This window comes from Emys orbicularis, chromosome 8, assembly GCF_028017835.1.
Source record: "Emys orbicularis isolate rEmyOrb1 chromosome 8, rEmyOrb1.hap1, whole genome shotgun sequence".
Lineage (NCBI taxonomy): Eukaryota > Metazoa > Chordata > Testudines > Emydidae > Emys > Emys orbicularis.
Window position 1 is genome coordinate 60,894,624 of NC_088690.1, and position 16,024 is coordinate 60,910,647.

General features: G+C 49.3%; 1 protein-coding gene across 1 annotated transcript in view; it reads left to right on the top strand.

Annotated features, from left to right (window-relative positions):
* ASTN1 (astrotactin 1) overlaps window positions 1-16,024 on the top strand; it is a 209,462-nt gene that overhangs the window by 166,985 nt on the left and 26,453 nt on the right. Inside the window, exons 14-16 of the mRNA XM_065409136.1 lie at window positions 138-265; window positions 5,816-5,920; window positions 6,175-6,363. Of these exons, the coding sequence (XP_065265208.1) occupies window positions 138-265; window positions 5,816-5,920; window positions 6,175-6,363 (422 nt within the window). The remainder of the gene's footprint in view (window positions 1-137; window positions 266-5,815; window positions 5,921-6,174; window positions 6,364-16,024) is intronic.

A 16,024-nucleotide genomic window follows, 5' to 3' on the forward strand; every position in this document is an offset into this window, starting at 1 on the left:
GCAGGCTAGATGAGCACAAACGTCCCCCCGGCCTTAAAACCTGTGCCTGTATTGCTAGACCTCGTTCTCCAGGGCTGCTGATCCGGCCACTTTAATTACAGACACGCACACAAGTGTTAACTCTCTGCAATTTGCAGGCAGAACAACTTCGCCCGGGGCTTGGAGCAGCAGCTTCCAGATGGCCTGGTGGTGGCCACTGTCCCGCTGGAGAACCAGTGCCAGGAGCAGATCTCTGAGCCCACGCCCGATCCAGGCTTTCTGACTGGTGAGTGATTCCAGCCATGCTTTGGCTCCTCTTCTCCCAGACTCTGTTTGTGGAAGCCTGGAGAGAGTTCTTAGCGCCTGGAAAACAGGGCAGAAGGAGGGAACCTTTCACTGCCTGGCTTCAGCAAAGAAAGGCCTCCCCGGCCCATCAAAAGTCAGACAAGGCCCAAGCCTGGGAGGCCTTAGATACCTTGGCTGCTCCTACTGACCTGTGGGCGCCCTTGCCACATGCCCTTTACCTCAGCTACCTTCTGGGGGATCACCACATGATCACTGGCTGACTAGCCAAAGGTCCCATCCAGCTGCCTGGCATGGCAGGATAGCTCCCTGAGTGCTAGGAGGCACTCATTGTTAGCCATTGTTCACATTGAAGTGTCACCTACTGTCCTAGTCAGGATCAGGGCCCCCAACAAACACATTGCCCCAAAGAGCTTACAGTGTAAATAGACACTGGGGAAGCTACGGCACAAAGAGGTAAAGTGATTTTCCTCAGGCTGCCCAAGAGCTCAGTGGCCAAACCAGGACTAGAACCCAGGTCTTTTGAGTTCTAGTCCACTTCCCCAAGGGGAGTCCCATAGATCTCCAACACTGAGTCAAGCCTCATTCTGTCTGACCTGTATATCCACACAGTAATAAAGACCCCCTCAGGTCAAATGCTGCCCTCACTTACACTACTGACCTCAAACTGCGCTTCCCTTTTCAGCCCTGCTGGCTCCGGGGTGGTTACACAGGTGTAACCAAGGCCACGCCATTACACAAGCAGTTTTGTAATTGGAACTTAGTTAACAATTCTGTTGATGAGGCACAAGCTGGAAAATAATCCAATTCATTCTCCAGAGCTGGGCTGGCGCTTCACAGCTGACAGTGGTAAAAAGCAGTAAAACCTTGTATTTTTCACTGAAGTCAGCAGATCCCAGCATCATTCTGAATACACACGGGGGGACAGAGGTGCTGAGTAAGAAGGGACCAGTTTTGCATAACCACTTTTCAGAGGAGAACCACACATTCAAGTTGTCAGTAACAGCGAGCACTGAAGTAAGAGGAATTTCAAGGCCCAGGAATGTCTCCCTTTCCATTTATTAGCGCTTGGAAAATGCGGCTTTACTCTCCTTGCACAATACAGCTGTTTAGAGCCTTGGAAGAACCCTTGACATGGGATAGTTTGTTCCTTGGTTTGCTTGTTCACCACCCTCTCGGTGCTATTATCTCATATTTCATAAGCAATAAACGGAGCAAGGTTGCTAACCAAGTGGGTGTTAGGACATAGTGTATCCTTTTTGGGTAGTGTAATGGATTGACTGGTCCATCTGTCATCAGTCCCCTACGCTGGTTGGACCCATGGAATGTAGGGTGACTATATCGCCCACTACTGTCCTCAGCCTATAAAGAATAAGTCCTGATAGCTAAGGGCAGTTCTTCTTTAGTTGGAAGGGTGGAGGCCTGTCTTTTTGGAGCAGAATGTCTTGCCCCAGGCACATGGTGCTTAACTAATGACCAGTCTTGTGTGTAAAATTGGCAGCCCTGGATTTATGACGTTAGTCACCAGAAGTGACGGTTAGATGAAGTGCTGCCTACTGTCATGTGACCCATATGTTGCTGGAGATTTAAAGCTAACTATGACTGTTTTGAAACTACCAGAAAATGCAACATGCCAAGAAAGGGTGTTCAGGAAGCACGACATTTATAAGAAATCCATAGCCGCTGCTCAGCCGGTGGGTGCTTTCTCACTCCTGCCCAGGGCCGGCTCCAGGCACCAGCGCAGCAAGCAGGTGCTTGGGGCGGGCAACGGAAAGGGGCGGCACGTCCGGCTCTTCGGTGGCAATTCGGCGGCGGGTCCCTCGGTCCCTCTCGGAGGGAAGGACCTGCCGCCGAATTGCTGCCAAAGAATGAAGCGGCGGCGGTAGAGCTGCCGCCAAAGTGCCGCTGATCGCGGCGTTTTGTTTTTTTTTCCCGCCGCTTGGGGTGGCAAAAACGCTGGAGCCGGCCCTGCTCCTGCCCCACTGAACTACCTGCTATTCCAGCCCTGAACTGCATACACAGCCCTGCCACGCCACCTAAACCTTGGCCAGAAGAACCTTTTGTTTTTCCAGTTCTGGGCTCCCTCCCCAGCTCTGCTGCCTCCCCTCAGTTCTGACCTTCCATACCCCACGTTATCCCAGTTTGTGCTGTCTAATGAGTCAACCCTGCTAGATATGTCGCGTGGTCATATGGTTTTAATATATTCATTTGAGTGGGTGCAGACATCCATTAGGTGCTAGCCAGAGGCCCACCAAACATATCCCGGCAGCAGCACCTCAAATCCAGAGGTAATTGTGCATTTGTTCCCTGTCACCACTCACCCTGGTAATTAGCTCTTCTCCAGTTTTGGATGGGGCACTATTGAACATGTCGCCCACGCTCTGAAGGAACATGCATGAGTCCCACCAGGAGCACTCCAAGGAATTTGGAAGGAGCTGGTGGATTGAAATCCAGAGTTAGGAATCTCACTGTAACTCTGGGAGGTAAGAGCTATGGCTGGAGTTTTCCAGGGCACCTAAGGAAGTCAGCTGCCTCATTTGGGTTTGGGTGCCTGCGTTTCCTTTGAGAAGCCCAGCCCAGCCGCAGATCAGAAAGAGCCAGTTGGAAGGCAGAACATCTTTTAACTTGATTGAAATGGGTGAGAGTTTATATGAAGGCTTTGTTCATGTTTTGACATTGTTTACTGGCGCCTATTAAATGAGACTGTAGAGGCAGGCAGCAGGAATGGTGGATGAGTGTTCCTGAGCATACGGCTCGAAAATGGAGTCTCTTGGCGGTACCAAAGAGTCTGCATCCCAGCAGCAGGGGCTGTGCTTGGCAGCACCAGCTGAAAGCTGGAGATCTTCACCATTAGGGAAAAAAGTTCCTTCTTGGTCCACTCAGACAGCTGCTCACCTTGGACAGCTAGAGTCAGCGACCCTCATTAGAGACCATGCGTAATTGCAGATGTTACTGTTGGTTCTAACATTCTCCAGCTCCTTTTTCTTTTTCTTTTTCTTTTTTTTAAGGCTAGCCACGGTAGTTGACTCTGTTGCCCCCAGGAAATTGTATTTTTTATGGCGTAAATGGCACCCCCTTCCTTAGCCCCCACGATCCTGTTATTCCCTGCGGTCTCTGGCTGGGGCGCTGATCATCCCGCGGCTGTGCTTCCTGCTGAATTGATTTCACCGCTGCTGCCCTGTTCCTAGCACTGGGCATTATGAAACACAGTCAGGAAACTCCGAGTGAGTTTTGCTGTTGCCAGCCGAGCCGGGAGTTAAAAAGCCCAGCCGTTTTCCTTTCCCGTGTTTTACCGCTCGCCTTCTCAAGTGAGAAGTGCAGCCACCTCCATTAATAATACATAGGAACTGAACGTTTTATAAACTCACCCCTCATGTAAAAGGGTTGCCGTGAGCTTTCCCTGCCCGCTATGCACCGGTTTGGATGTGGAGGGGTCACGGGGTAAAGTAGAGGAGAGACAGGCGGGTAATGTCCAGGTGATATTTATCCTCTGTGTGGAAAATTTAATCTAGCAGAGGTGTGAGGCTTGATTTTCTGAGGTGCTGGCACCCCCAAATGCCATTGCCTTTCCTAGTAGCCTCTGGGGTTCAGCACTTCAGCAAGTTAAAAGAAGGGTTCACTGCCCACCCCCCACACCCCCCCACCAGTGCCTCACTCCTCTTTTTCCCCGCACCCGGTACTTGCCAGCCTAAGGGGTCCCACTGGCTTTCTTATCGTCCGTGTCCATTCCTCCTGGCATGGAATACGGCGGCAATCACGCCGCGAGGTGCATTAAAGGCAGCGCATACGGCAATGCCCAGCGTGCTGCATTCAGAGATGGCTCATTAAAAAAAAGTCTAATTAGTGGAGTAATGAACACACCGGGACATGCCTTTGGGACCGGCCTTCCAGGAAAAACCCACAAAAGGCCTTGTTATCTTCAGAAGCCGAGCTGGGGATGGAGCGAGGAAACAAACCCAAACACATTCCTTTAAAGTTGTATTTTTAATTGCTGGAGAGTCGCTGACCCGCAAACCATCTTTTAGCATAATTAGACTCTTACCCCACCCAGTTGTTTCCTCCAGTGCAGTCCCAGCTCATTCTGCCACCCAAGGCAAGATTTAATTGGGCAGAACTGTCCCTTTACAGCAGATCAGGCAGCAGAAGCCAGACGCTACCTAGGGCATTAGCTTCGAGCCGGGTTTGCGAAGCCCAGGAAGTGAGTACCCCCTCACAGGAAACACTGATAATGATAATGACTTGCAGTTACAAAGCTTATAGGTGACTAGAAAACAGGGACGGTGTCTTATGGTTAAAATGGGGAGTTGGGAGAGCTGGATTCAATTCCTGATGCTATCACTTCATTCAGCCTCCCTCTACCTCCGCTCCAAATCTGTAAAATAGAGACCATAGTCCTTTCCCTGTGAACTCCTCAGGGCAGGCAATGTCTCTTACAACATATCTATGGAACACCTAAGTCAATGAGGCTCTGATCTCAGTTGGGGGCGCTAGGTCCTACTATAACATAAATACTAATCAAGTATCTTCCATCCAAAAGGATTCCAGACCACTTTCCAAACTCTGGGCCAAACCCTGGGATCTGAACTCCCAACCACGGCCTTGCTTGTTATACCCTGTAAGAAAAATGAGAGTTCATTTGCAGCTGGATACTTTAGCCTGTATCAAAGCCTTCAGAAGAAAATCCACCCTGTCCTTTTGTTGCAGTCAGCTAAGCAGTCTGTACTGGAGGCTGAGACCATTACACACATTCATTTGTCACGACTTGTCACAGCATCTTGGAGCTTTGGTGCCTGCTCTTTGAATCAGAATGCAGGGATGTGAGCCCCTCCATTTTAAAGTGCAAGAGATCATAGCAACAGCCGCACTGCATCAGACCTGTGATCCGTTCAGCCCAGTATCCCACCTCCAATAGCAGCTAGCACCAGATGCTTCAGAGGAAGGCGCAATCAACCTGAGAGGATACAAATACGGCGTAACCTGCTCATAAGGGAAATGTATTGCTTGGCTTGTGCTAAGGGAAGCAGTGTGGCCTAGAGGATAGAGCACTGGATTGGGACTCAGGTTCTATTCCTGGCTCTGCTACTGCCTTGTAGGTGGCCTTTGGCAAGTCCTGTCCCCTCCCTGTGGCTCAGCTTCCCCACCTGTAAAGTGAGGAGAATGGATTGCCCTGCCTTTGGAAAGCACTTCGAGATTGGTGGCTGAAGTGTGAGCTAAGAGCCTTGGATGAGGAGGTTTAGTATTTAAGTGGGGTTTTCAGAAGGCCTCAGTGTTGGTCTAATTCTGCTCGCGTTGACGGCAGTGGTAAAAGCCCCACTGACTTCAGCGAAAGCAGAGTTCGGCCCATGCGGAACTCTTCTGGACATCCCAGCCTCCCTCCCTAAGACACAGCACCCCTATTTCCCCTCTGTGTACGCTGGAGATGGTCTCGCACACCCTCCCGTCCCTGAACCACACTCCCGGTGTGGGGCAGACTGCCCATTGGGCAGCTCGCCGCTCCCCAGCGCTGAGGGGGTTTCTCTCCCGTCTTCCTCAGGGATGGTGAATTTCAGCGAGGTGTCTGGATACCCATTGCTGCAGCACTGGAAGGTGCGTTCCGTCATGTACCACGTCCGGCTCAACCAGCTGACCATCTCCCAGTGTAAGTACCGCCGGGCTGCAAGCCGGGATGAGGAGGATGGTGGTAGAATAGCCTTTGGGTTGAGTGAGGTTTTGACCCTATTCTCCTTGAAAACCAAAGGCTGGATTGTCACAGCCCTTTCTCGGCCATGCAGGGCCATAAGAGGGAGTAAGGCCCTGCTGGGGTGGGGTTTGTTGGGCGCTCTGGCACCACCCCTTCTCATGTTCACTCGTGCCTTCTACTTCTCATTGCTTGCTGTGTCCGTTCCTCTGCAGCTTTCAGCAATGCCCTCCACTCTCTCGATGGAGCCACCTCCCGAGGCGATTTCGTGGCCCTGCTAGACCAGTTTGGCAACCACTACATCCAGGAGGCAGTCTATGGCTTTGAGGAATCCTGCTCCATCTGGTATCCCAATAAGCAGGTCCAGCGGCAGCTCTGGCTGGAGTACGAAGACATAAGCAAAGGTAAGAGGCCTAGCCAGTGATCAAGAACACACACACATCCTTCCAGAGAGCATATCGGCAGATCCCAGCTGTGTGGAGTCAAGGTAAGGGAGCCCTTTTCCAGGCCAGGTGTGCCTGACTGCACCGAAGGAGTGTGTTCCCATCTTTATACCGGCTGTTCTCTATCCCCCCAATGTGGACTCCTACAGCCAGTCATGTGCTGGTGTTGTGATATGGACAAACTGCTCAAGCTAAGACGCCAACTCATTTTGTTTGTTGTTTAGCCCTGATCCAGCACCCATTGAAGTCAATGGAAAGACTCCTGCTGGCTTCAGTAGGGATTGGATGAGGTCATTAGGGACGATAAAAAGCCAAGCGCCCAGAGAGATGAAAGGCTAATGCATTCATGCCACCAAGCCTTCCTGCCTGATTCTACTCTTAGCTCATATACGTCTTTAATCTTTGTCTCTTCCACATCGGCACTCTTCTACCTGGGTCTTGAGTCTGGAGTTTCCTTCTCTCCAGTGTTTTTCCCCTCCCCCCCCCCGAACCTTAGCTTTCTTTTACTTCTATACCCAATTGTGAATTGGTCTCTGTATAGGAGTCATCAGGAATCAGACAATTGAGGGAGGCATGTTCTTCCTGGGTGAAGCTAGTCAGCTTGGTTAGAGAAGCTTGATGTGGAGACAGAGAATCTAGGTGCTTTCAACCTGTGAAATAAAATGTGAATCTGTGCGAACAGGAAATTCCAGGCACACACCACGGAGGCGGAAAGGGTAACTGCACACGCCACTGTGCTGTGTGTAAGTACAGGGTCTCCCTGCACATGTGTATGCATGCCATGTGGGGGCAAGATTTCCAGTGGTGCAAAGCGTACTTCAGCACCCACCTGCCACTGAAAGTCAATGGGAATTGGGCACCTACGTGTCTATTTTTCTTTTGCTCTCATTAACTGCCTCCCTCAGACATGCTGTTTCACAGTGAACAGTGTAATACTGTGGGAGCAAAACCAGCTGTGACATTGTGCAAGATTCTCCACACCCCCCCAAAGCTCTGGTAGCTTTATTCCAGTTCTGCATGGCATTTACTTTTAGCAGTCACTCCTCATACAGTACTGATCACTTGGTACTCTGTGGATCAAATCTTACTTTTCGGAAAACACGTCCATGCTGATGTTTTCTACTGAATGCTGTGGCTGCTGGTGATTAAGGTCAAAATACAAGTGATTTCTTTGATTTGCCTTGATGTTTTCAAAGGTGCAGTAGGAAGGAATTTTGTCCAAATTAAAAAAACCTAGTAAGAGGACCAAAAAAGTGCCACCGTGGCTAAACAACGAAGTAAAAGAAGCAGTTAGAAACAAAAAGGCATCCTTTAAAAATTGGAAGTTAAATCCTATTGAGGAAAGTAAAAAGGAGCATAAACTCTGGCAAGTCAAGTGTATAATTAGGAAAGCCAAAAAAGAATTTGAAGAGCAACTAGCCAAAGACTCTCAAGCTAACAGCAAAAAAAAATTTCAAGTACATCAGAAGCAGGAAGCCTACCAGACAATCAATTGGGACCACTGGATGATTGAGGTGCTAAAGGAGCACTCAAGGATGATAAGGCCACTGCGGAGAAACTATATTTTTTGCTGAGGGAGATTCCCAAACCTGAGCCATTCCTTTAAGGTGACAAATCTGAGGAACTGTCCCAGATTGAGGTGTCATTAGAAGATGTTTTGGAACAAATTGATAATTAAACAATATTAAGTCACCAGGACCAGATGGTATTCTCACAAGATTCCCGAAGGAGCTCAAATATGAAATTGCAGAACTAACAACTGTGGTATGTAACCTTGCATTTAAATCAACTTTGTACCAGATGACTGGAGGATAGCTAATGTGAAACTAGTTCTTAAAAAAGGCTCCAGAGGCGATCCCAGGGATTACAGGCCAGTAAGCCTAATTTCAGTACCAGGGAAATTGGTTGAAACTGTACTAAAGAACAGAATTATCAGACACACAGATGAACACGATATGTTGGAAAAGAGTCAATATGGTTTTTATAAAGGGAAATCATGCCTCACCAATCTGTTAGAATTCTTGGAGGGGGTCAATAAACACATGGACAAGGGTGATCCAGTGGATATAGTGTACTTAGACTTTCAGAAAGCCTTTGACAAGGTCCCGCACCAAAGGCTCTTAAGCAAAGTAAGCAGACATGGGATAAGAGGGAAGGTCTCTCATGGATCAATAACTGATGAAAAGACAGGAAACAAAGGGTAGGAATATATGGTCAGTTTTCAGAATGGAGAGAGGTAAATAGTAGTGTCCCAGGGGTCTGTATTGGGACCAGTGCTGTTCGACATGTTCATAAATGATCTTGAAAAAGGGGTAAATAGTGAGGTGGCAAATTTTTCAGATGATACAAAATTACTCAAGATAGTTAAGTTCAAAGACCGTGAAGAGTTATAAAGGGATCTCTCAAAGCTGGGTGACTGGGCTACAAAATGGCAGACAAAATTCAGTGTTGATAAACGCAAAGTAATGGACATTGGAAAACATAATTCCAATTATACATACAAAATGATGGGGTCTAAATTAGCTCTTACCACCCAAGAAAGAGATCTTGGAGTCATTGTGGATAGTTCTCTGAAAACATCTGCTCAATGTGCAGCAGCAGTCAAAAAAAATGAACAGAATGTTAGGAACCATTAGGAAAGGAATAAATAACAAGACAGAAAATATCATATTGCCTCTATATAAATCTCTGGTACGCCCACATCTTGAATACTGTGTGCAGGTCTGGATGCCCCATCTCAAAAAAAGATATATTGGAACTGGAAAAGGTACAGAGAAGGCCATAGCTTCCATATGAGTAGAGATGAAAAGGACTGGACTTTTCAGCTTGGAAAAGAGATGACTAATGGGGGGGAATATGATAGAAGTCTATGAAAGGTTGACTGGTGTGGAGAAGGTGTATAGGAATGTTATTTACTCCTCCACCTAACACAAAATCTAGGAGTCACCCAATGAAATTAATAGGCAGCGGGTTTAAAACAAACAAAAGGAAGTACTACTTCACACAACGCACAGTCAACCTGTGGAACTTTTTGTCAGGGGATGTTTTGAAGGCCAAAGGTATAACAGGGTTGAAAAAAGAACTAGATACATTCATGGAGGATAGGTCCATCAATGGCTATTAGCCAGTATGGTATCCCTACCCTCTCTTTGCCAGAAGCTGGGAGTGGACAACATGGGATGGATCACTTGATGATTGCCTGTTCTGTTCATTCCCTCTGAAGCACCTGGCACTGGCCACTGTCAGAAGACAGGATACCAGGCTAGATGGACCATTGGTCTGACCCAGTATGGCTGTTCTTATGTCCCATTCAGGTGAATGTTACAGGTTATGGGAGTGCTATTTACAGCCAGCAGGAATCTGCCTGACCTGTACTGTAAGGAACAACAATGCACTTGCAAGAAGTGAACTAGACAATCTAATAGATTGTTTTCATCTCTAAGTTTGGAGATTCAAACTCCTGGCTCTAAAATAAATAATGGGACTTGCTCCGTCCTGGCATGATGGAAACTCGGCTTCTATGCATGGGTCTGATTTAGGAAATTCACCTTTCTCTGACTCTGGATGGATCACTTGCATTCGTACGGCTATTGAAGCAGGGGTTTGCCCAAAGCCACCTGTGACACTCTGTACCTCGGGGGACACCCTACACCCCCGTGTTCATCTTTATAAAATGATTGTATGGTATCCAATGCAAAGTTTGTCATGTTGGGTGTCTTCGGAAGGCTCATAATGCACTGAGCATGGTTGTTATAGTGATGTTATAGTAATTGTTACAGTAAGGTTATAGGTTATATTTTCAGGTAGATAGTTATGAGGCTGAAAATGTATCCTCATGACTTAAAGCAAGCCCATGCAAAAACTCTCCAAGAACAGAGAGGCAGTTCACACCTCGTCCGGACATGGATGGGACAAACCCAGCCCAGCCTCACAGGAACAAAGGACACTGGCTTAGGCAGCAACAAAAGAATCTATTAGACCCTCGAGGGAGTCACCCCCTTCCTTTGGGCAGTTTGGGACTGCAATGAGGTAATGCTCACCTGACTCGGGGGGGGGGGGGGGGGGAGGGGGAGGGCAAAGCCAAGAGGAAAGAAAGGACATGATAAAAGGGAGAGAGACATTTTGCCATGCTCTCTCTCCCACCTACATCTACAGACACCACTACCACCAAGCGACTGAAACGCTGATCAAAGGGGAGCGCCTGACTGAAAAGCCAGCCTGTGGTCAGAAGCATCGAAGTTTTTAAAGACATTGAAAGTGTTAAGATCAGCTTAGAATGCGTTTTGCTTTTATTTCATTTAACCAAATCTGACTTGTTATACTTTGACTTATAATCACTTAAATCTACCTTTATAGTTAATAAATCTGTTTGTTTATTCTACCTGAAGCAGTGCATTTGGTTTGCAGTGTTTTCAGAGAATCCCCTTGGGAGAACAAGCCTGGTACATATCAATTTCTTTGTTAAATTGACGAACTGAGGGCTTGTCTACACTACAAAATTAGGTCGGATTTATAGAAGCCGGTTTTATAGAAACCGGTTTTATGCAGCCGACTGTGTGTGTCCCCACATAAAATGCTCTAAGTGCATGAAGTCGGCGGACCGCGTCCACAGTACCGAGGCTAGCGTCGACTTCCGGCGCATAGCACTATGGGTGCCTATGGGTACCTATCCCACAGTTCCCGGAGTCTCCGGCGCCCATTGGAATTATGGGTTGAGATCGCAATGCCCGAATGATGCAAAGCAGTGCCGCGGGGGGTTCTGGGTACATTGCGTCACGCACCTCCCCCGCCGTCACAGCAACGGCAGACAATAGATTCGCGCCTTTTTACCTGGGTTACCTGTGCAGACAACATACCACGCCAAGCATGGAGCCCGCTCAGCTCAGCTCACCGTCACCATATGTCTTCCGGGTGCCGGCAAACGTGGGACTGCATTGCTAAACAGCAGCAGCAGATTACTGCCTTTTGGCGGTAGACGGTGCAGCATGAGTAGTAGCCTTCATCGGCACTCGGGATGCTGGTAGCTGTGGGGCTGGCAGCCGTAGGGTTGCATTGCACCAGCCCCTTGCCTTTTGGCAGTAGATGGTTTATTACGACTGGTAACCGTCCTGTCAGTATTGTCTGCTGAGCATCCAGAAGAGGCCGAGGGCAATCTGGGTGCTCAGCAGATCTGAAAGAAGAGCTTTCCTCAGGTCTGAAAGCAAGTAAATTTAGAGGTTGCCTGAAATGCTCATAGATTATTGTAGCCTGAGCGCCTTTACCGATCCTTCTGGCTACTGTACAGCCGCAACCCCTTGCCTTTAACCGTCCTCGTTGGACAATGATGGTTACCAGTCGTAGTATACTATTTGCTGCCAAGTATTGTCTGCTAAGCACCCAGAAAAGGCCGAGGGCAATCTGGGTGCTGGCAGACATGTGGCTGGCACACGTGGGGCTACATTGCTACACAGCAGCAACCCCTTGCCTTTAACCGTCCTTGTTGGACAATGATGGTTACCAGTCGTAGTATACTATTTGCTGCCAAGTATTGGCTGCCAAGCACCCAGAAAATGCCGAGGGGTATCAGTCATGCTGCACTGTCGTCTTAAGATGTAAAAAATAGATTTGTGTTTTATTCATTTCCTTCCCCCCTCCCTCCGTCAAATCAACGGCCCGCTAAACCCAGGCTTAGGAGTTCAATCTCTGGGGGGGGGGGGGCATTCTGTGTGACAGTTGTTTGTATTTCTCCCTGATGCACAGCCACCTTTCTTGATTTTAATTCCCTGTACCTGTACGCCATGTCGTCAGTCGCCCGCCCCTCCCTCCCTCCCTCCCTCCCTTCTTCCCCTGGTCTTTAGATACTAGTTTCGCGCCTTTTTTCAGACCAGACGCCATAGCTAGCACTGGGATCATGGAGCCCGCTCAGATCACCGCGGTAATTATGAGCACTATGAACACCACGCGCATTGTCCTGGAGTATATGCAGAGCCTGGACATGCCAAAGCAAAACCAGGAGGACCAGCTGAGGAGGAGGAGGCGATTGCAGCGCGGCGACGATAGTGATGAGGAAATTGACATGGACCTCTCACAAGGCACAGGCCCCAGCAATGTGGAAATCATGGTGTTACTGGGGCAGGTTCATGCCATGGAACGCCGATTCTGGGCCCGGGAAACAAGCACAGACTGGTGGGACCGCATCGTGTTGCAGGTCTGGGATGATTCCCAGTGGCTGCGAAACTTTCGCATGCGTAAGGGCACTTTCATGGAACTTTGTGACTTGCTTTCCCCTGCCCTGAAGCGCCAGAATACCAAGATGAGAGCAGCCCTCACAGTTGAGAAGCGAGTGGCAATAGCCCTGTGGAAGCTTGCAACGCCAGACAGCTACCGGTCAGTCGGGAATCAATTTGGAGTGGGCAAATCTACTGTGGGGGCTGCTGTGATCCAAGTTGCCAGGGCAATGAGAGGCCTGGTGATATCAAGGGTAGTGACTCTGGGAAACGTGCAGGACATAGTGGATGTCTTTGCTGCAATGGGATTCCCAAACTGTGGTGGGGCGATAGACGGAACCCATATCCCTATCTTGGCACCGGCGCACCAAGCCACCGAGTACATAAACCGCAAGGGGTACTTTTCAATGCTGCTGCAAGCCCTGGTGGATCACAAGGGACGTTTCACCGACATCAACGTGGGCTGGCCGGGAAGGGTACATGATGCTCGCGTCTTCAGGCACTCTCTTCTGTTTCGAAAGCTGGAGGAAGGGACTTTCTTCCCGGACCAGAAAATAACCATTGGGGATGTTGAAATGCCTATCGTGATCCTTGGGGACCCAGCCTACCCCTTAATGCCATGGCTCATGAAGCCATACACAGGCAGCCTGGACAGGAGTCAGGACCTGTTCAACTACAGGCTGAGCAAGTGCCGAATGGTGGTGGAATGTGCATTTGGGCGTTTAAAAGCGCGCTGGCGCAGCTTACTGACTCGCTGTGACCTCAGCGAAAAGAATATCCCCATTGTTATTGCTACTTGCTGTGCACTCCACAATATCTGTGAGAGTAAGGGGGAGACATTTATGGCGGGGTGGGAGGTAGAGGCAAATCGCCTGGCCGCTGATTACGCGCAGCCAGACACCAGGTCGGTTAGAGCAGCACAGCAGGGCGCGGTGCGCATCAGAGAGGCTTTGAAAACTAGTTTTGTGACTGGGCAGGATTTGGTGTGAAACTTCTGTTTGTTTCTCCTTGATGAAATCGCAGCCCCCCCCACGCACCCGGTTAACTCTACTACCCTGTAAACCAAGCACCCCAACCTCCCCTACCCTCCCCTCTTCAAGCACCACTTGCAGAGGCAATAAAGTCATTGTTACTTCACATTCATGCATTCTTTATTAATTGAGCACACAACTAGGGGGATAATTGCAAAGGTAGCCCGGGATGGGTGGGGGAGGAGGGAAGGAAAAGGACACACTGCACTTTAAAACTTTAAAACTTATTGCTGTGGAAATCATCTAGGGTGGAGTGATTGGGTGGCCGGAGGCCCCCCCACCGTGTTCTTGGGCGTCTGGGTGAGGAGGCAATGGGACTTGGGGAGGAGGGCTGGTGGTTACAGAGGGGCTGTAGCGGCGGTCTCTGCTCCTGCTGTTGGTTACAGAGGGGCTGTAGCGGCGGTCTCTGCTCCTGCTGTTGGTTACAGAGGGGCTGTAGCGGCGGTCTCTGCTCCTGCTGTTGGTTACAGAGGGGCTGTAGCGGCGGTCTCTGCTCCTGCTGCCTTTCCTGCAGCTCAACCATACGCAGGAGCATATCACTTTGATGCTCCAGCAGCCGGAGCATCGACTCTTGCTTTCTGAGTACAAGCTGATGCCACTTCTCCTCTTCAGCCCGCGTTTCAGCACGCAAACTCTGCTCTTCAGCCCGCCACCTCTCCTCTCGCTCATATTGGGCTTTTTTAAAATCAGTCATTGACTGCCTCCACGCATTCTGCTGTGCTCTGTCAGCGTGGGAGGCAGTCTGTAGTTCAGTGAACATTTCGTCACGTGTCCTTCGCTTCCTTCTTCGAATATTCACTAGCCTCTGTGAAGGTGAAACATTTGCAGCTGGTGGAGGAGAAGGGAGAGTTGTTTAAAAAAGATACATTTTTGAGAACAATGGGTACACTCTTTCACGTTAGATTTTGCTGTTCACATCACACAGCACATGTGCTTTCGTTACAAGGTCGCATTTTTCCTCTTATATTGAGGGACTGCCGGTTTGGTGTGAGAGATCACTCACGCAGTGCCAGGCCACAGATTTCAGCTTGCAGGCAGCCATGGTAAGACACAGTCTTTGGGCTTTTTTAACCTTGTTAACAAGTGGGGATGGTTTAAAACAGTACTGCTCTCATTAACCATACCAAGCACCCGTTGGGTTGGCCATTTAAAATGGGTTTGCAATGTAAAAGGAGGGGCTGAGGTTTAAGGTTTAACATGCAGCACAAACCCAACTAACTCCCCTCCCCCACACACCCAATTCTCTGGGTTGGTCACTTCACCCCTCCCCCCCACCGCGTGGTTAACAGCGGGGAATATTTCTGTTCAGCAGAGCAGGAAGGGGCACCTCTGAATGTCCCCTTAATAAAATCGCCCCATTTCAACCAGGTGACCGTGAATGATATCACTCTCCTGAGGATAACAAAGAGCGATAAGGAATGGATGTTGTCTGCATGCCAGCAAACACCGGGACCATACGCTGCCATGCTTTGTTATGCAATGATTCCAGACTATGTGCTACTGGCCTGGCGTGGTAAAGTGTCCTACCATGGCGGACGGGATAAGGCAGCCCTCCCCAGAAACCTTTTGCAAAGGCTTTGGGAGTACATGAAGGAGAGCTTTCTGGAGATGTCCCTGGAGGATTTCCGCTCCATCCCCATACACGTTAACAGACTTTTCCAGTAGCTGTACTGGCCGCGATTGCCAGGGAAAATTAATTATTAATCATTAAACACGCTTGTTTTTAAACCATGTGTAATATTTACAAAGGTACACTCACCAGAGGTCCCCTGTGTGCCCACAGGGTCTTGGGTGAGTTCGGGGGTTACTGGTTCCAGGTCCAGGGTGACAAACATATCCTGGCTGTTGGGGAAACCGGTTTCTCCGCTTCCTTGCTGCTGTGAGCTATCTATGATGTTCTCTCCATCCTCATCTTCCTCGTCCGCCGAACCCGCTTCCCTGTCTCCAGAGAGGGACTGATAGCACACGCTTGGGCTACTGGTGGCTGCACCCCCTAGAATGGCATGCAGCTCCTCGTAGTAGCGGCATGTTTGCGGCTCAGCCCCGGACCTTCCGTTTGCGTCTCTGGCTTTGTGGTAGGCTTGCCTTAGCTCCTTAATTTTCATGCGGCACTGCTGTGCGTCCCTGTTATGGCCTCTGTCCTTCATGGCCTTGGAGATCTTTTCTAATGTTTTGCCATTTCTTTTACTGTTTCGGAGTTCGGCCAGCACTGCTTCATCTCCCCAGATGGCGATCAGATCCCGTACCTCCCGTTCGGTCCAGGCTGGAGCTCTTTTGCGATCCTGAGACTGGGACTGGGACTCCATCACGGTTACCTGTGCTGATGAGCTCTGCATGTTCACCTGTGCTCTCCACGCTGAGCAAACAGGAAATGAAATTCAAACG